The 20,629-nt window shown below is 37.4% G+C and overlaps 1 protein-coding gene across 2 annotated transcripts; it reads left to right on the top strand.

Moving 5' to 3' along the window:
- The first annotated feature begins 965 nt into the window (after positions 1–965).
- On the top strand, positions 966–20,333 carry LOC114411726 (dnaJ homolog subfamily C GRV2-like). 2 transcript variants are annotated; one of them, XM_028375396.1, is made up of 22 exons: positions 966–1,892; positions 3,377–3,613; positions 3,800–3,887; positions 3,986–4,194; positions 5,093–5,194; positions 5,270–5,332; positions 5,568–7,799; positions 8,140–8,502; positions 8,765–8,905; positions 9,664–10,056; positions 10,190–10,684; positions 11,261–11,484; positions 11,590–11,934; positions 13,092–13,386; positions 14,472–14,942; positions 15,022–15,367; positions 15,472–15,815; positions 16,018–16,482; positions 17,324–17,448; positions 19,048–19,171; positions 19,654–19,722; positions 19,870–20,333. In XM_028375396.1, exons 1-22 carry the CDS (start codon positions 1,464–1,466, stop codon positions 20,077–20,079), a joined length of 7,770 nt encoding a protein of 2,589 aa, XP_028231197.1. In that variant the 5' UTR covers positions 966–1,463; the 3' UTR covers positions 20,080–20,333. The 2 variants fall into 2 exon arrangements, with proteins under 2 accessions (XP_028231197.1, XP_028231198.1); XM_028375397.1 differs by lacking the exons at positions 966–1,892; positions 3,377–3,613; positions 3,800–3,887 and having other exon boundaries at positions 3,993–4,194; positions 5,083–5,194.
- Positions 20,334–20,629: the final 296 nt, after the last annotated feature.

Genomic DNA, 20,629 nt, shown 5'->3' with positions numbered 1-20,629 from the left:
AGTTAACGTGAAAAGTAAAAATTGTGATGAACTTTACTAACTCCCTCCTCACAATCATTATTGTTTGTGAAACACTAACGTTGAATTTCCTGCATTTAGTTGGATTGTGTTCCAGGCTCTAATAAACCCATCTCTCGATGCTTCCGTAATTATAACATCATGAATATGTCTTCTTGTTATCGATGTTTAAGTTGAGAGGATGCTTTGATTGTAGTACTCCATGCCAATATTAGAAAGTATATATAGAATAATGTCTTGTCAATGTGGACGAGTGAGGAAACAAAGGAGCAGTTTGTTTAAACTTTAAAGTGATGATCTTCTCAAAATTTTTTAGTGGATAAGAATCACAATAGAAATTGAACTTAAGTTTTTATGTATTTATCTCAATCCTCACCATTAAGTCCTTTTAGTCGGTTATGAACTTCTCAACTTTAACATGTGATGAAACAAGGAACTTTTCAATTTTGAATAGAACCAATTCACTGACCTGAAGTTGTTTTATATTTAGTTTTATATTTATACTATTGAGTACAAATTAAAATACTAAACAAATATCTACTGTGATGGTGCATTTTTTTCTCTCTTTTTTCAATACCTAACGACTTACTGGAAGCAATTCATTTTATAAATTTTAAATAAGAAAGAATTTAATTTTGAATATTATTTCGTTTCAAGTTGTTTATTGAATAAGTTCAATTTAATCCAAGTTTTAGTTATCAATTTCAACTCCTTTATCCGGCATCTGTTATATAAATAAGAAAAAACATTAAAATAAAACAAAATTCATCTTTCTTAATTTAAATATGATTTTTCATTATTTTAAAACACGCTATCAATTTTGTTTCTTACATATAAAACCACATAATAGAATTTTACTCTTGTAACTAAAAACAGAAAAAAAAAACATATAATAGAATATTTTCGTTTTTCATGTTAATTCTGAAGGAGGTAGAGTCATCGCGAATAAGAAACGGCCACGTCATCATGATCAGCATCAGACGGTGCGTTCGTCCTCCTATTCCTCCTCCTCCCACTACCCCCATTCTCTCTCTCTCTCGCCATTTCTCTCACTCCAACGTGCGATTGCTTACTCCGATTCGATTTTCCGTTCTCCGATTCCCGCAACCCTAACCGCTCCCTTCCCCATCGTAAGTCCAATCGAAACCTCGCATTGGATGAACAAAAATCACTTTAGTTAGGGTTCCGATTGGATCGCGCGGAAAATTGAATGTAATCCACACCGCTCTTAAGTCTTAGAGCTGGGGGCGAATCACTCTCGGCCTCTCGGAAGCCCAGCGGCGGGGGCGGCACCTCCATCGTCGCAGCAGCAGGGACTCTGGTTCTTCCTCCGCTTCCACAATGCGCCACGTGTTCACACCCTCGCGCATCTCCCCCAGGTCGAATCCGTGAGCCGCTACGCATCCGATCTCAACCGCCCTGTCCAGCTTCACCCGCCGCCGGTCATGGAAAACGCTGCCAACGCCTCCGCCGCCGTTAATTCCGCTCCCCCGCCTCTCGAAGAGCCCGAGTACTTGGCGCGGTATATGGTCGTTAAGCACTCGTGGCGCGGCCGCTACAAGAGGATTCTCTGCATTTCCAGCGTCTCCGTTCTCACTCTCGATCCTTCCACGCTTACCGTCACGAACTCGTACGACGTCGCGACGGACTTCGAAGGTGCCTCGCCTGTTCTCGGCCGCGACGTGAATTCGAACGAGTTCAACCTCAGCGTGAGGACCGATGGACGCGGAAAATTCAAGGCCATGAAGTTCTCGTCGCGGTACAGGGCGAGTATTTTGACGGAGTTGCATCGGATACGGTGGAACCGGTTGGCCCCAGTGGCTGAGTTCCCGGTGCTTCATCTTCGGCGACGGGCGTCTCAGTGGGTTGCTTTTGTAAGTTGCAATTGCTTCTTTAGTTGTGAATTGTGATTGATTCTCTTTGTTTTTAGCTATTGCTTTTCTGTGAACTTAGTCTAGCATGTGAGTAAAGAGAGCAGAGCGGACAAGCATGCATTTTGATTGTGGGATTATTCTTGCTTGCTTTGCCATTGTTAAAACTTATAGAGTGTATGGTACTGTTCATTAGTTGTCGCGTGTTGTTTGTAGTTTGTTGCGTATGATGAATTGTGAGGATGTGCATTTGTGTCATTCTTTTGTCCTTTGCCGATTAAGAGAAATTAAATGTGTTAAGCAAGGTTTTAAAGGTCGTGGTATGGTCGTTATTGCTGAAAATTGCGGATGAATGCAGCCACATTTATGGTTGCAGTCACTCCAAAAACCTTGACGTTGTTTGTGGCCAAAATCGCAGTCACGGACCATTTTATTAAACCTTGGTGTTAAGTGTGATTGGATAGAGAGTTTTGAGAGAGTTTAATTTTTAAGTGGATTTAAAATACCACTCATAAAAAGGGATTTGACTCCACTGAAGTAAGTATATTGTAATGTATTCTAAGTTCCAACACATTTATGATTTGTTATGTATGTATATATAAATATACGGTTGATTTTTTCATCAACATTTAAGATCCCTTATTTTACCTCACTTGAGAAGAGTCGGATCCCATAAAAACGGCACGATTGGATATCAAACCCAAAGCATTTTTAAAATGATTTTTTTTATAAGGGATGTTTATTTTTTAAATTAAATGAAGGGATTTTAAGTAATGCCTAAAATAAAAGAGTTAGAAATGAGCTCTCTCACCTTTAAGCTTAGGTATGCTTTTTCAGCCTGTTTGTCTCTCTCTCTCTCTCTCCCTCCTGTTACCTCTCTTTCTTTCCCACACCTCTTGTCACTATCCAATATCCATATCCTTATAAGATTAAGAGTTTATGCGTCTATTAATAATAAAAACTATCAATTTGAGTTTTTCTTTTCCTTCTGAAACAGCATGTTGATAGTTGCAAATATTGAAATTATAATACCAAGTATTTGATATTTGATTTTGTAGTTATTGATCATCTATGAAAAGAATGTTATAATTAATCATTTATTTTTTTGTAATTTTTCAAAATTTTGAACTACTTTTTGAATTTTTTATTATTTAAAATTTGTGATGTTTATTGTCGGCAAAATATTATATTGAAATCTCAATTTCTTAATAAATATTGACAAGTGAAATTTACATATGGAAATTGAATTCCTTTATCTAAACAAACAAATTGGAACTCAAGGTATTTGAATTCACTTATCCAGACAAAGTATTTTGTAAATGAAAATAATTTAATTGAAGCAATTAAATTTCCATACAGGCCAAATTCCCTATAATTTTGAAATGACCGGCAGTTTTCTTTAATATACCGTATGGTGAACTTATACAAAAAAGAATGCAGGGTGATAAGCTAAACTAATTATCCTGTATGGCTGGTGGCTTTAACAGAAATTGAAAGTAACTTATGTTGGTGTTGAACTTCTCGATACAAAGTCGGGTGACCTTCGCTGGTGCTTGGATTTTAGAGACATGGATTCCCCTGCAATTATTCTTCTCTCTGATGCTTTTGGAAAGAAAAACATTGATCATGGTAGCGGATTTGTTCTTTGCCCCTTATATGGAAGAAAATCTAAAGCTTTCCAAGCGGCTTCTGGATGTACAATATCAGCTATTATCTCAAATTTGGTATGGATGGCTTTGTTTAATCTTAAATATTTATTATGCAAGATATTGGTACCTTAAATTTGGTTGCCTTTTGGCATGAAATAAAGCAGAATTTGTAAGAATGGTTTAATTGTGCTTTCTTGATAACCAAGGAATGCTACATGTTTTAATATCAACAGTAATAACAGTGCATAAGTTTTATTGCAGACTAAAACTGCAAAATCCACTGTTGGGCTATCGTTGTCTGTGGAGAGCTCTCAAACTCTCTCTATTTCTGAATATATAAAACAAAGGGGTAACTAGTCATAACCTTGTTTATGCTCCTTCCTCTTTCAAATTCATTATTTGTTGCAGTAATTTATTTTTAACCTTGCACAAACAAATGTAATGCAGCAAAAGAGGCAGTTGGAGCAGAAGATACCCCACTGGGGGGTTGGTCTGTGACAAGGCTGCGTTCTGCTGCCCGTGGAACTCTAAATGTTCCAGGATTGAGCTTAGGAGTTGGCCCAAAAGGAGGACTAGGGGAGCATGGTGATGCTGTATCTCGTCAGCTCATTCTTACAAAGGTTTCACTTGTGGAAAGGCGCCCTGAGAATTATGAAGTAAGTGACGCATTTATTAAATCAACTTGTGAATAGGATTTAGCCATTTGGCCCATTTCTAGATGAAAATCTATTATTATATTGTAGGCATTGATATGTGCTGATGGAATTTCTTGCAGAAGAAATTAAACATTGATAAACAATTGTTTTCTGAAATTTTTTTAATAAATCTTGAATGACATAATTACAGCAAATGTTATCAATGGTGGATGGCAGAACATGGAGGAAGGCCAAAATTCTCCCATGTAAATACGCCATTGCGGCCTATAGTGCTGCCATAGCTGGCCTCCCCTTACAAATTGCCTATGGTGATTGGCAAAGAATCTGCCATGCCATGGCGCTGCCATATAACAACACTGATTACAGCATAACATGTTACTGTGTGCAATAGGTCTTTGGAGTTTTTAACCATGGTGATTTATGGTTTTTTCTATAAAGCTGCACATTTAGGTTACATGTGGATAAGCTTTTGAGAGAGTGCTTTTATTATATAACTTTTTCCTTCTGAGAAAAGTGCTTGAGTTGATTTTTCTCCCTAAAAGTTATTTAGTGGTTATACCTTTTTATCTTTGAAGCATTTCTTTTAATTAGAAAAGCACTTCGTACTAAGAAAATGCTTAAGCAAATGCGGCCTCTACTTTTTTATTGTAACAACAAGCAAGCAGTATCATATTCTGAGGTAAAACAGATTTTAAAGAAGATATATTAATTTTGAACATTATATGCATCATCAATAGAATTTGCATTTGTGTATTTATCAATAGTTTTATGTTGGCTTTACGTGTTGTTAATGCAACCAATTTCTTATTAATGCATTTATATGTCTATGAAAGCTGAGTTTTACTCATAATGAGAAGTGTTATGTCAAGTGTTGAGAATTTTTACTAGATGTTTGCAGGCTGTTACTGTTCGTCCGTTATCTTCAGTAACTGCTCTTGTTCGGTTTGCTGAAGAGCCCCAGATGTTTGCAATTGAATTTAGTGATGGATGCCCCATCCATGTAAGATTTTGTTGTGCTATTTAGTTATAATTTATTATGTTTTAAATTTTCTCACGCATGTGGCATGAATTGTAGGTTTATGCAAGCACGTCTCGTGATAGCTTACTTGCAGCAGTTCGTGATGCTTTACAAACTGAAGTAGGTAGATGTATCTCATCTTGGTTGAGAATTGTTATTTAGTTGTATGTGTACATTGAAGCTTGATGATTATGTCCTATAATACTTGTCTAATCTCATAATATCATTGTTGAACCTGTTCCTGAACTGGAGGCAATCTTATGATGGTGTTATAAAAATAAAGCACGTCTTATTGCAGAATGGAGTGTCAAAGACTCAAATTGCACGTTTGACTTCTAGTAATGTTTATTTTCAGGGTCAATGTGCCATACCTGTATTGCCAAGACTGACAATGCCCGGTCATCGCATTGATCCTCCCTGTGGGAGAGTTTTTTTGCAATATGGTCAACAAAGGCCTGTTACTGATGCAGAAACTGCATCCATGCATTTGAAACATTTAGCATCTTCTGCCAAGGATGCCGTTGCTGAAGGTGGTTCTATTCCTGGATCAAGGGCTAAACTATGGCGTAGAATAAGGGAGTTCAATGCCTGTATACCATATAGTGGTGTGCCTCCAAACATTGAAGTACCGGAAGTTACTTTGATGGCCTTGATTACTATGCTTCCTGCTGCCCCAAATCTTCCTCCAGAATCTCCTCCACTGCCACCCCCTTCACCAAAAGCTGCAGCAACTGTAATGGGTTTTATTTCATGTTTACGCAGACTACTTGCCTCAAGAAGTGCCGCATCACATGTGATGTCTTTTCCGGCAGCAGTTGGAAGAATAATGGGTTTACTCAGAAATGGTTCAGAAGGTGTAGCTTCTGAAGCTGCAGGGCTTGTTGCTGTACTCATTGGTGGTGGACCTGGTGATGCAAATGTAACAGATTCTAAAGGAGAATGGCATGCCACAATTATGCATACAAAGTCAGTATTGTTTGCTAATCATAATTATATCATGATTCTTGTCAACAGATTAAAACCTACTTCAGTGTCACCTTTACTGTCAATGACTGTTGTTGAAGTGCTTGAGGCTATGATTTGTGATCCACATGGCGAGACTACCCAATATACTGTTTTTGTTGAATTATTACGCCAAGTTGCAGGGTTGAAGCGTCGCTTGTTTGCACTGTTTGGTCACCCTGCTGAAAGTGTTAGAGAAACAGTAGCAATGATAATGCGATCAATTGCAGAAGAAGATGCCATTGCTGCAGAGTCCATGCGGGATGCTTCTTTGCGTGATGGTGCTTTGTTGAGACATTTACTGCATGCATTTTTCTTTCCAGCTGGTGAGCGGCGTGAAGTTAGTCGACAACTTGTTGCTCTTTGGGCAGATTCCTATCAACCAGCTTTGGAGCTACTGTCCCGAATTCTGCCTCCTGGCCTCGTTGCTTACTTGCACACACGTGCTGATGGAGTTCTAGCTGAAGACACAAATCAAGAAGAATCATCAATTGGGAGAAGAAAAAGACGTTTACTTCAGCACAGGAAAGGTCGCATTGGGAGAGGACTTACCTCTCAAGAACAACCGTTCCCTTCAGCTAATAACTTTGATGTTTCTGATTCAGCTAAGCAGCCAGTGGGTGCTATTGTTAGAGGCTCAGACGGCTATCATAAAACAGTTATGGACCCAAGTTCTGGACAGGCTTCAAATATTCAATCTTCTGTTGTTCACACTAGTGAACATTTGAACAATGGGTCTTCTACAGGAGAAGAAAATGGGCATTCAACTTTTGTGGATTCAGCTATTGTGGCATCAACAAACTCAAATGAAGCTCCAGGATCTGATTTTTCAAATTCACTTGATCCTGACAGCAATGCAGTTGATTTGCAGAATGCAGGCATTCCTGCTCCTGCTCAAGTTGTTGTGGAGAACACACCTGTAGGATCTGGTCGGCTTCTATGTAACTGGCCTGAATTTTGGCGAGCATTTGATCTTGATCACAATCGTGCAGACTTGATTTGGAATGAGCGTACTAGGCAAGAGTTGAGAGAATCTTTGCAAGCTGAAGTTCATAAACTAGATGTCGAGAAAGAGCGTACTGAAGATATTGTTCCAGGCCGTGCTACCTTGGATATGGTATCAGGGGTTGAGTGTGCACCACAAATATCTTGGAACTACCCTGAATTTTCTGTTCGGTACCCTAGCTTGTCAAAAGAAGTTTGCGTGGGTCAGTATTATCTGCGTTTACTGCTTGAGAGTGGCAGTGGTGGCAGGGCACAAGACTTCCCATTGCGTGATCCTGTTGCTTTCTTCCGGGCACTTTACCATCGGTTCTTATGTGATGCAGACACCGGGCTTACTGTAGATGGTGCTGTTCCTGATGAATTAGGTGCATCTGATGATTGGTGCGACATGGGCAGATTAGATGGTTTTGGTGGAGGTGGTGGATCATCAGTGAGAGAACTTTGTGCAAGGGCAATGGCAATTGTATATGAGCAGCATTACATGACCATTGGCCCTTTTGAAGGTACAGCTCACATTACTGTTCTCTTGGATAGGACAGATGACAGAGCTTTGAGGCATCGCCTTCTTTTACTTCTGAAGGTGTGTAAATTGAATTTACTTTTTCCTAACTTTGTCTTCTCTTTGAGTAGGAGGAAGGATTAATTTGCTTTGCTATTGTGTCATAGTTCTGTTTGATGTTCGTCCTTATATTTGTGCTTTAGAGTACTGAAATTTTGGCACTATTTGGGCGAAAAGAAAATACATTTTAAATTTTAACCTTCATTGCTGCTAATTGTAATTTGTAACAGGATTGGTGGACAATATTGGTTTAATGATTATCCTAAATGAAATAAAGTTTTAAAAATGCTAGAGTAAACATTGCAATATGTCAATTCTATTGTTTGAAAATTTAAATTAACTATGGTTTACTGAATTTCAGGCATTGATGAAGGTTTTATCAAATGTAGAGGCTTGTGTTCTAGTTGGAGGTTGTGTATTAGCTGTTGATCTGCTTACCGTGGTCCATGAAACTTCAGAGAGGACATCTATTCCCTTGCAATCAAATTTAATTGCTGCTAGTGCTTTTATGGAACCACTTAAGGAATGGATGTATATTGATAAAGATGGTGCTCAAGTTGGACCTATGGAAAAAGATGCTATTAGAAGGTTGTGGTCCAAGAAAGCTATTGATTGGACAACAAGGTTTTGGGCTTCTGGGATGCTAGATTGGAAGAAGTTGCGTGATATCCGTGAGCTTCGTTGGGCACTTGCCCTCAGAGTTCCTGTCCTTACCCCACCTCAGGTAGAATCATGCTGGACTTGGAAGATAATATTGATAATAATTTTTTTGTGATGTTTTCTATAGCTTTAGTGCTGTTATGTTGAATTGTTGATAAGTGATAACTGTAAGCTTAGGCCCGTTTGGAAATCTACCAAAAGTGACAGAAGATGGTTATGTTTATGGCTAATAAATTGTCTTATCAAAAACAATTTTTTGACACTTCATTCTTTAATTTTTTTTCCTTGTATCCTACTAATAGATAGAATATGTATATTGTATTCAGGTTGGGGACACCGCTTTGTCCATATTGCATAGCATGGTGTCGGCACATTCTGATTTAGATGATGCTGGAGAGATTGTTACTCCAACTCCTAGAGTAAAACGAATCTTGTCAAGTCCACGCTGCCTTCCACATATTGCACAGGTAATTTTAGGAGTTGTTCATTTTTTAATCTGCCACGTTGGAAAATATTGACATTTGTTGAGAGTAATGACTTGCATCTTTCTAAGTAGCATTTCTTTCTCAAAATTATTTTGGCCAGATTCTTTGATTCTTGATTGTCTTGAGTCATTTACCTTTATCATTCTTGTTGAAAGAGAGAGAAACAGAGGCAAGAGAGGCAGAAACCGTGTGTCTTGACTACAGAATGGAGTTTGTTTTATATATACTTAATTAATACAATAAATACAAATAGATATAGGAGATAATATTCCTATTTACATGATATTTGTCAAAACTGTGTTACTCCTATTTTAGGAAGTTTTATATTTTATCCCTGCTGTATTTTTATTCTGTATCTGTTGTGTATCTTGCTATTAATACTAGGTGTGTATATTAGGAAGCAATCCCATAATCACAGGGATTTGCCCCCTAGAATTAGCTGTCCCCTAGGCACCTGGTGTACCTCATAAAAGATATACAATAATATTATTCCTTCTAAATATGAGAATATTGTATGCTTGTAATTACAAAGATCCTAAATAAATACGAAAAGAAATCATAAAATATAAAAGAAGAATAAATCCTAAGAGATAATCTAGGATACTCTAAAATATTCCAAGATACAAAAATGATATCATAAAATTGTAGGTTTTGTCTACTCTTCCAACTTCTAAACAAATTAAATATTATAATATTTTGATTTCCTATTTTCGTTTCATTTTTTTTGGGGGTGGGGACAGGCCATTCTTTCTGGGGAACCAAGTATTGTTGAGGCAGCTGCTGCATTGCTTAAGGCCATTGTTACCCGGAATCCCAAAGCTATGGTTCGTTTGTACAGCACTGGTGCATTTTATTTTGCACTGGCATATCCTGGGTCTAATCTACTTTCAATTGGGCAACTCTTTTCTGTCACCCATGTCCATCAAGCATTTCATGGTGGGGAAGAGGCTGCAGTTTCAACTTCATTGCCTTTGGCAAAACGCAGTGTTCTTGGTGGACTTCTCCCTGAATCTTTGTTGTATGTACTGGAGCGTAGTGGTCCGACAGCATTTGCTGCAGCAATGGTTTCTGATTCTGACACCCCAGAGATAATATGGACTCACAAAATGAGAGCAGAAAATCTAATTCGCCAGGTAATCTAAACATTGTGATAGTCACTTTGATGAGTCTTATTTTTCCTCAATTTTTATAATAGTATATTCACTTGGTTTCTAATATGATATTCACATAGTGGAATTGAATCCATTCTCCTTTGCTCTTTATCAGGTTTTGCAGCATCTTGGTGATTTTCCGCAGAAACTGTCACAGCATTGCCATGTTTTATATGACTATGCCCCCATGCCTCCAGTGACATACCCAGAGCTGAGAGATGAAATGTGGTGTCACCGTTATTACCTCAGGAACCTATGTGATGATATTCGTTTTCCAAATTGGCCAATTGTTGAACATGTAGAGTTTCTTCAGTCACTACTTGTAATGTGGCGTGAAGAGTTGACTAGAAAGCCTATGGATCTTTCTGAAGAAGAAGCTGGCAAGATCCTTGAAATATCCTTTGAGGATGTATCTAGTGATGATGTAAATAAAAGAAATTCTCTAGAGGTTACAGATGAAGCTTCTAGCTTATCAAAGCAGATTGAGAACATCGATGAAGAAAAACTAAAGCGACAATATCGGAAACTTGCAATGAAATATCATCCCGACAAAAATCCAGAAGGGAGGGAGAAGTTTCTTGCGATACAGAAGGCCTATGAACGCCTCCAGGTAGACATAAGTTTCAATGTCATACACAGTCTTCTTTGGAATCATGTTTCAATGAATGTCACTAAGACAACATGATTATTTCTTGTTTTCTACATAACAGTTCTCATACTTATTCTATCTTAGTATCTCAGCTTAAAAACTGTGGAGACCTGTGTTGTCTTAAGCAATTAATTTATGAATTGAGTATCTTGTGCATACAAATCTGAAATCTGTATATTTGCTTTTATAACTAGAGGTAGCAATGAAGTTGTGATTTTTCTTGGGTATGTTATTGAGTTAAAAGCCTGATGGGGGGAAAATTGCACATTTATACATATTTTTTAGCTTATATGTTTTATTCTTCTAATGAGCCACAACTGCAGAATACATGCATGCAAGCTTACAATGGTTGTATACAAGCACAAAAATGGGCCATCAAAATCATAATGCTCATTCATTTTCATTTTGATTTCTTGGTGCTTGCTTATATCCTCCATTACAATGAATTGTTCTACTAGTTTTTTTTTTCATCTGCAAGAAAGAATACGTATGCCTTTTATGATTTGTTAAATTATATTTTTTGTGACCAAAACATAGGCTACCATGCAAGGGTTGCAAGGTCCTCAGCCTTGGAGATTGCTACTTCTGTTGAAGGGACAATGTATTTTATACAGAAGACATGGAGATGTATTGGAGCCATTCAAATATGCTGGCTATCCCATGTTGCTGAGTGCTGTTACTGTGGACAAGGATGATAGCAATTTTCTTTCTTCAGATAGAGCACCACTCCTTGTTGCTGCATCAGAGCTTGTGTGGCTGACGTAAGAGCTTCATGTTCTTTCTTCTTAGGCTTCATCATTATGCTAATATGTTTAAAAACATTTTGTGGTAACTTTTGCTCTTAATTTGAATTTTCATATGGTTAGATGTGCGTCTTCTTCATTGAATGGGGAAGAGCTTGTAAGAGATGGAGGAGTACATCTTCTTGCAACTCTTCTTTCCCGTTGCATGGGTGTTGTTCAGCCTACTACTCCTGGAAATGAACCATCTGCCATCATTGTTACAAACATCATGCGAACATTTGCAGTTCTTAGTCAGTTCGAGGCTGCCAGAGCTGAGATACTTGAGTTTTCCGGACTAGTTGAGGACATTGTGCACTGCACTGAATTTGAGCTTGTACCTGCCGCTGTTGATGCTGCTTTACAGACTATTGCCAATGTTTCTGTTTCCTCTGAATTGCAAGATGCTTTATTAAAGGCTGGTGTTTTATGGTATGCCTCTTTAGTTATTGTTTTACTGAGTAAGTCTAGAGATTAAATAGGATAAGTAGCTTAAATAAGTACGTAATTAATTAGAGCTGGTCACGTGGGTTTACTGTTATAAGTGCATACCCACTCTGGTTCTCAGAAATGGTCTTGACAAATTATCCTCAGTTTAGAAATCCTTATGGAAACTAGTAATTTCCTTACTTTTTCAAACAATATCCTGATTGTATTTTCCAACACACTTAAAGTATTCCACTTCCTCCTTATGACTACCTTATCAATGATCTTTGAATGTGTTGCCATCCTTATCTTATTGCAGTTTGCAACCTTCATTTACAACTGAATGCCTTCTATCAATCTCAAATACTTTCTTTTTTAATTCTGACGTCTCCAAATTCCTGACTCACTCTTTCAATCTCCTTCTAAAGTAGGACCCCATCGCCCAAATCTTGTATCTCATGTTGAACCCCTGTAATAGAATGAACAGGATCAATGTTTGAAGCTGAGATAGGCAAAGGATGGGACAATGATGTGGGATCAACTAACAAGTAACAAGGGAAAGAAAAGAGGGTTTGAGAGGAATACTCCATGTAAATGATTTGCCAAAACTGTAGTTGTTGGCCTTAATCAAAGAGGTTTTACCAGTAACTGGGTTACCAGCTGAGGCATTGAGGGAACACTCTTCTCCTGAATGCATGAAACTAATATCATCAAATGAAGCAGAAATACGTAGAGTTTCCTCTTCAAACACTAGCTTCCCTTCAATTGAGGAGCTATTCTCATTTGCGATAATCTTTTTGGAACCTTAATTTTGTTTTGTATTGATTCAATACCTCATTAAATGGGCTGCACTGAGCATTAAGTGAAAATTGACTATATCTAGTAAAAGCTCCACCTCTAAATCTAGTAGGCCTAAGAAACGAAATTTGCATAATAATACCATCTGATCCTCACCTAGTATTATAATTTAAGCTTTACTCCTCTAGGCATCTCAGTTAATACTTGTAATGAAGTATTACTTTTTGATTTGTTGGTTAGCTAATGAGCTCTAAATTTTATATGTTGAGAGAAATTATTTATGGTACATAAAAAATGTGTTTATCCTATTTAGTTTTACTTGTAAATATTTTTTGGACTTACCTATTTAATATGGTCCATGATAGGTACCTTTTGCCGCTGCTGCTTCAGTATGACTCTACTGCTGAAGAGTCTGATGCAACAGAATCGCATGGTGTTGGTGCTAGTGTTCAAATTGCCAAAAACATGCATGCCATAAAAGCATCCTTGGCTTTGTCAAGGCTCAGTGGCTTGTGCAGTGATGAGAGTGCAACACCTTACAATCAGGCAGCCGCTGATGCCCTCAAAGTTTTGCTAACTCCCAAGTTCTCTAGCATGTTAAAAGATCAAATGTCCAAAGATTTACTGTCCAAATTAAATGCAAACCTGGAGTCACCAGAGGTATTTTTTCTCATCATCCTTGACCCTGTGCAAGGATAATTTTTCTTATAGGGGCCACTTATTTTCTTGTTTGTGGGAATACCATTGGAATAAAAATGGAAATGAATGTTTTGCTCTGTAAAGATTTTAATTAATGTCAGATTGCACAGGTTATTGGAACATAGTTTAAGTGACAAATATGTCGGACAAGAAACTATATGCGTACTCATTAGTAGCTAGGTTTTAGTCTGTACCCATTTTTGAATCAATCAGAAAAAATATTGTTTAGGATGTGAGAATAAATTTCTGATAAGTTAATGATGTTATTGTTAACAAAATCAGCATGCTGAGATAAAGGAACTGTTGGTTTGGCTGATGACAAAAAGCTACACATTTTATGATAAAGAACTTTGAATATCATCTGTTAAGCTTTTGGAAGGAAAAAATTGGCAGATTTTGAGCTCAAGATTAAAAAAAAAGAATAAAATAAACCTAGACATTTTGGGAAAAAGAACTTCAGATAAAATCTGAATAGCTGAAGAAATTTTGAAGAGAAAAAAATGGGCTGAAGAGATCTACAACACAGGCATAAGGAGACAGGCCTTCTGGCAAAGCCTAAAAAATTAGAAATTAAGTTTGTGTTAAAACTGATTGAACAATTTTATTAGAGCCTTGAACTCATTTTTAGCCTGCTAGTTGCTACTATGCTTCTTGCTAGTTGACACAGTAATTAAAATTAAAAAATATGTAACCTAATGTTGCTATTTGCTAAAATACCTGCAGCAGTGTAAATGGCACTCCCCTTTCCCCAAAAGAAGAAAAGGCACATAAGGCAAATATACCCGACTATTGTATGGTAGATTTAAGTCTTACAAATTAGTTGAAATGGTTATTTGTTGTTTCTTTTAGTCACTAGTTTTCCTGGTCATTTATTAGGTTCTATCTACTGACTACCTGTGATGTTCAATGAAATAATCCTTGAGTTCCTACAAATAATTAACTGTTTTTTGCTTTAGAATATTTACGCTTCAACTTTTAATAAAATAAAATTAAGGTGTCTCTTAATTGTATTTGCATGTTGATACTATCTTTTGAATACTGTGCAGATTATCTGGAACTCTTCAACACGAGCAGAGTTGCTGAAATTTGTGGATCAGCAACGTGCAGCTCAAGGTCCTGATGGTTTATATGATATTAAGGATTCACATGACTTTGTCTATAAAGCACTATCCAGAGAATTATTCATTGGAAATGTTTACTTGAGAGTCTACAATGATCAGCCAGACTTTGAAATTAGTGAACCAGAAACTTTTTGCCTTGCTCTGATTGATTTCATATCTTATCTTGTGCACAATCAATGTGTTGAAGATGCCGATCATAAGATTGAAGATGCTGATCAGAAGGTTGAAGGCACCTCTAGTTTCTTTGAGACTTCAGAGCATACGAGTGAGACTGTTGATGGATCTGTAAATGAGCAGGTTCTGGATAATTCTGGCACAATGTCTGAAGAACAATCTGTAGGGAAGGAAGAGCTTGAGCTGATTAAAAATCTCCGTTCTGCGTTGACCTCCCTTCAGGTTAATTCCTAACTACCTTATTATGTAGTGAAATACTTTTTATTCAGCATGTCTGACTAATCTTGTTTATTTTCTGCAGAATCTTCTGACTAATAATCCTAATTTGGCATCCATATTTTCTAATAAAGACAAGTTACTGCCTCTTTTTGAGTGTTTTTCTGTGCCCGAAGCATCACACAGTAACATTCCTCAACTTTGCCTAGGAGTGTTGTCACTCTTAACAGCACATGCTCCTTGTTTGCAAGCCATGGTTGCAGATGGATCTAGTCTCCTGCTTTTATTACAAATGCTTCACTCAGCCCCAAGTTGTCGTGAAGGCTCTCTCCATGTGCTCTATGCATTGGCAAGCACACCAGAACTGGCCTGGGCTGCTGCCAAGCATGGCGGTGTTGTCTACATTCTTGAATTGCTCTTGCCTTTGAAGGGTAGAAGACTTGTACATCTTAGTTGGTCTTATTTATTATTATTCTCATTTTTAGAATCTGTTTGCAGATTTATACATATTGATAATAATCATAATCACGTGCAGAAGAAATTCCACTCCAGCAAAGAGCTATGGCAGCGTCCTTGTTGGGGAAGCTTGTTAGCCAACAAATGCATGGACCAAGAGTTGCTATAACACTTGCAAGGTTTCTCCCTGATGGCCTTGTGTCAGTAATTAGGGATGGACCTGGTGAAGCTGTTGTAGTTGGTCTTGAGCAGACTACAGAGACACCAGAACTTGTATGGACACCAGCGATGGCAGCTTCCTTATCTGCACAAATTTCCACTATGGCATTAGAGCTATACCGTGAGCAGATGAAGGGGCGTGTTGTTGATTGGGATTTGCCTGAGCAGGCATCTGGCCAGCAGGAAATGAGAGATGAGCCACAGGTATCACCTGATATATGTTTTTCTATAGGCAAATGTTAGTTGCTAATTGTTAGTGAGGGGATTCAAACCCACGACCTCTCCCCCCTTCCCTTCTCCCTTCATCTGATGTATGTGATATATAATATAATTCGTTTTTTGATAAAATTATGTATAAAATAATATATATTCTCATAAATGGATTCAAACTTTTGTGCGGATGCAGGTTGGTGGCATCTATGTTAGGTTGTTTCTGAAAGATCCCAAATTCCCTCTTAGAAACCCTAAAAGGTTCTTGGAAGGTCTACTAGATCAGTATTTGTCATCCATTGCTGCAACCCATTATGAGGCACAGGTTGTTGATCCAGAGCTTCCTTTGCTCCTGTCAGCTGCTCTAGTTTCCTTACTGCGTGTGCACCCTGCACTAGCAGATCATGTTGGGTATCTTGGATATGTACCCAAACTAGTTGCTGCTGTTGCATTTGAGGGGAGGCGAGAAACAATGTCATCGGGTGAGGTAAACAATGGGAGACGTGCAGAACAAGCATATGACCCGGATAATGAATCAGCAGAGAACGCACAAACTCCTCAAGAACGTGTGCGTCTGAGTTGTTTGCGTGTCTTGCATCAACTTGCAGCTAGTACCACATGTGCTGAAGCCATGGCAGCAACCAGTGTTGGAACACCTCAGGTATCTTAAAAGACATGTTCTATATGAATATGTTAATTTACAATTTTACATTCCTTTATGCGGGTTATCCAATATTCTGCTTTTTATTAAACTGTTATCGTGGCTCTTTTTTTGGTTTGGAGCCTGCTGAAAATGGTCTTTTGTCTGCCTGGTTTATACCATAACATTTTTAACCCCGAGATAAAGAATACTCTCATGACAGACAAGCAAGTGTTGTGGTAATCTCTCGCTAAATAGTATGATATGTTTCACATTTATTTTTCTTTCTTTGCAATAAAAGGTAAGGATTTTGTTAAAAAATCAGAGATCATCTTTCTTTAATACCTGTTTCCCTCAAATCTCTCTGGATCCTGTATTGTTCATCTTCAAGTTCCATTAAGTGTGTAATTGTGGTTCACTTGATCTAGAACAACAGTTTTTTAGCTGCTAATCCTAGTTTTAAACTTCAGACTTCTGAGTAAATAAGCCTCAACGACAAATGTTAAGACTTGCAATTATAGGGGAAATCATGCTATTTTGGAGAAATTTTGGTTTTGATGACAACAGTTATTTATTTTTCCTACGGTGGGGTGGAGAGTTAAGATATGTTCCTGTTAGGTGTAAAGGTTAAATATTGACTGTGGGAGGAGATGCCATTTGGCTGAAGTTGATATTGAGTGACATAGCTGATGACCGATGAGTATGGAAAAGAAAGATTTGAAAGTTTACAGGTTCTGATAGTCTCAGGCTTTAGGGAGGGTTCTAGTTTCTTTTTGATAATATTAGTATGCTTTTGTTGCTGTACTTCCATTATTTATATATATAACTTGCATTGACCTAATTTTTAAATTTCTTCTTCCAGGTTGTTCCACTGCTAATGAAAGCTATAGGGTGGCAAGGTGGAAGCATTTTAGCTCTTGAGACTCTAAAACGTGTTGTGGTTGCAGGAAACCGAGCCAGGGATGCTCTTGTTGCGCAGGGACTTAAGTGAGTAGCTTGTATAATTGAAAATTGACACACTTTTAACTGATTCAATATTTTAGGACTTGGAGATCCAAATTCATGATAAAACTTTGCATTAGCTGCAAACAACTTCCACAACATGCAAGTGAAAGAGAAAACTCATCAAACCAATTTAAATTTTGACCCTTGGTTTTGTAGATTTGAAGTTCAGTCATGGTAGTCTTTTTTTTATTGGCAAATGTTAGTTTTTTAGTTTTTGTTAGTGAAAGGAATTCAAACCCACGACCTCTCCCACATAGTCAATCAGTACAAGTAGTACTAATATCTGTACATCCCAGTGTGCATGTTATCTATGTAAAAGCAAATGCAAAATTGTTCCGCAAGATTTGAATAGTTCTTCAAACCTTCTCGAAAAGAACTATTTGACTTCCTCCCTTACTCTATTTGGCTCCTCTACCCAACAACCGCCAATAAAAATCCCCCTCAACATGTTTTTGCGCTGTTTCCAATTGACAGTCATGTGGTAGAATCTAGAATTGCAATCCCCCTCCTTTAACCACTTTATTCTTGTTTTTTGCCTAATAATGGATTCTTTTGAGTGTGCCGCCACCCAAACTTCCTCCTGCAGCTCCTTCCTCAGTTTGATTTCCTCCTCAGTCAGGTCTCTATCCTCCTCTTTCTTTCCCAGCTCACTCAGTTTTTGCTCTGCCCTCTTTAGCTTCTGCTGAATATTCCCAAACTGCTCTCTATTCCACACTTTTAATCTCTATGTCAGCAGCTTCAATTTTTCTTTTAATACAAAACCTCCCCACCCTTGTACTGAGCTCTCTCTCCAACAATCCTGAACTGTCTTCCTAAAAGATTTATTTTGAAACCAGCAGTCTAGAGTCTTGAAACGATTGATTTCAGCAGGATTGGACAGTGGTCTGAGTAATTCCTATCCAATATGAATTGAGTACCCCTAGTCATGGTAGTGATTTGTGAAGATATTGAAAATTTGAGTCAGCAATTAAAGAAGTTTCTAAATACCCCTTAATTTTACAGAAATATAACTGCAAACAACCACCTTAGTCCCACTAAGGTTGGCTACATGAATCACAGGATGCATTGGACTCGATGAAAGACAAATTAGTTGGAGATATTTTTCACCATGAGATTCCTCTTAACAACTTCCTCGGAATCCTTCTTGGTCTCGCCCTCCTCTCACTTTTCATTTAGTGGAAATACAAAAGACAAGGATAAAAATTAATTAATACCTTCTTGGATTAAAGTGACCCAAAAAAGGAACAAATTTTATTATCTAAAATGAGTGATATTTTTGAAGTTAACCTTTCCTATGGCCTCGAAATTTGTGTTATTGTGTGTTATCACATTCTGCCTAATCTGTCTGTCTGGTTTTGAATGTTTTACTATTCATTATAATGAGACTGTTGAAATATGTATGGATGGTTATAATTAAGGGTAACATAATTAAAAATGTATGTACCTATTAGGAAGGTCATAGAGGGCTTTGTAGCCCCACAATAATTTGCTTTGAAACAGCTGCATGCTTGAAGACTGTCTTGTATGTTTATGTGAGTATAATTATTCTCATTTCTAAAATAAATTTTGCAAACAATGCAGAGTTGGTCTTGTTGAAGTTCTTCTTGGTCTTCTTGATTGGAGGGCTGGCGGAAGGAATGGCTTTTGTTCTCAGATGAAGTGGAATGAATCTGAAGCGTCTATTGGCAGGGTGCTTGCAATTGAGGTTGGAATCTCCGTCAATTTTATTCTTCATCTTGAGTTCGGGTTTCTCTCGCATATTTTTTTCTTTACAAGTGTTTTCTGTAACTTTAAAAAAATAAAAATAAAATTGTATTTCTGTATGCTCCAGTCCACTTACCAAGTAAAAATGCACCTGGTGTTTTAGTGATTTTTAACGAGTTCACATTTTGTTTGTATGAGTTTCTATAGAATCAACTGTTACTATTAAATTTCCCATTTCTTAATTCTGGCATCTTGCACTTCAAAATAGCAATTGTTTCATTTACTTGAGTCCGGATTTTGTATTTCTTTCTGCAAGTATTTTATTTCTTTTTCATTAATTTATTTGCACAATTTGACAAACATTAAAGAAAGTACTTGTAGTTGTGATTGTTTTCTAAAGAAAATTATCTAGATTAATTTGTATCAATTTTCTATTGATGATTCATCATTTGTTGTTGACAAGTTACTTATCTGCTTAATCAGGTCTTGCATGCCTTTGCTACTGAAGGAGCCCATTGCACTAAAGTGCGAGAGCTATTGAATAATTCTGATGTAAGTCTCAACAGTAATTTAACATGGCTGTTTGAGTTGTTGGCTTTAGCCTCTTGGCACTTCAGATGTGGTTTCTGCTTTTGTTTGCATCCTGTTGCTAGTATACTATCCATATCTAAGTTTTCTCCTTCTACAACTGCGTTCCAGGTTTGGAGTGCTTACAAAGACCAGAGGCATGATCTCTTCCTCCCTTCAAATGCTCAATCTGCAGCTGCTGGCATTGCTGGTCTCATTGAGAATTCATCATCGTCGAGACTCACTTATGCTCTTACTGCTCCACCACAATCTACTGCTTCTAGAACTCCTCCACCATCCTCTCCGGACTTCAATGGAAAGCAGGATCAACCTTTACAGTAAAAAAATAATAATAATGGAGATATACCCAAGCCTATACTTGTAACTCACCTGTATAGTACACTGTACAGTTTTGTTATCTACTTGCTCCTGGGTAGCAACTGGGAAGCATGTGCAATTTTCTCTAGAGTTATTCGTTTGTGTAAAGAGGGGGATCTTCACCTTCCCTTCCTTTTTTCCTTGTAAATTGGATGATGTATTTACTATTGCTGAAAATAGTGAGGTCATTTTGCGCATTTCGTGAAAGTTGAGTTTTATTTGTGGTTTTGTTGACATTATCTCTTCTGCTTATTTCTGAAGCCGCTGACCTTTTTGTTTTAACTAAAAACGCTGGGCTTTTGCTATATCCACTCCCATTTTACTAAGTACATTCCCCTTTAGTTTTGTCTTTTAATTTTTCCTCATAAAGTCTCTCTATATTGAAAATACCTTTATATCATTATTCTGGAAAGTATTTCCAGAATGTTTAGATTTCATCTTCTGGTATATCCCAAAATACAAAATTTATATATCACTTTAAAAAATGCTTTCTAGAGTACAAAAGAATAGATTC

This window comes from Glycine soja, chromosome 5 (assembly GCF_004193775.1).
Source record: "Glycine soja cultivar W05 chromosome 5, ASM419377v2, whole genome shotgun sequence".
NCBI classification, from domain to species: domain Eukaryota; kingdom Viridiplantae; phylum Streptophyta; class Magnoliopsida; order Fabales; family Fabaceae; genus Glycine; species Glycine soja.
The sequence above is the reverse complement of the archived record's forward strand: the minus strand, read 5'-3'. Positions and strand labels throughout refer to the sequence as shown.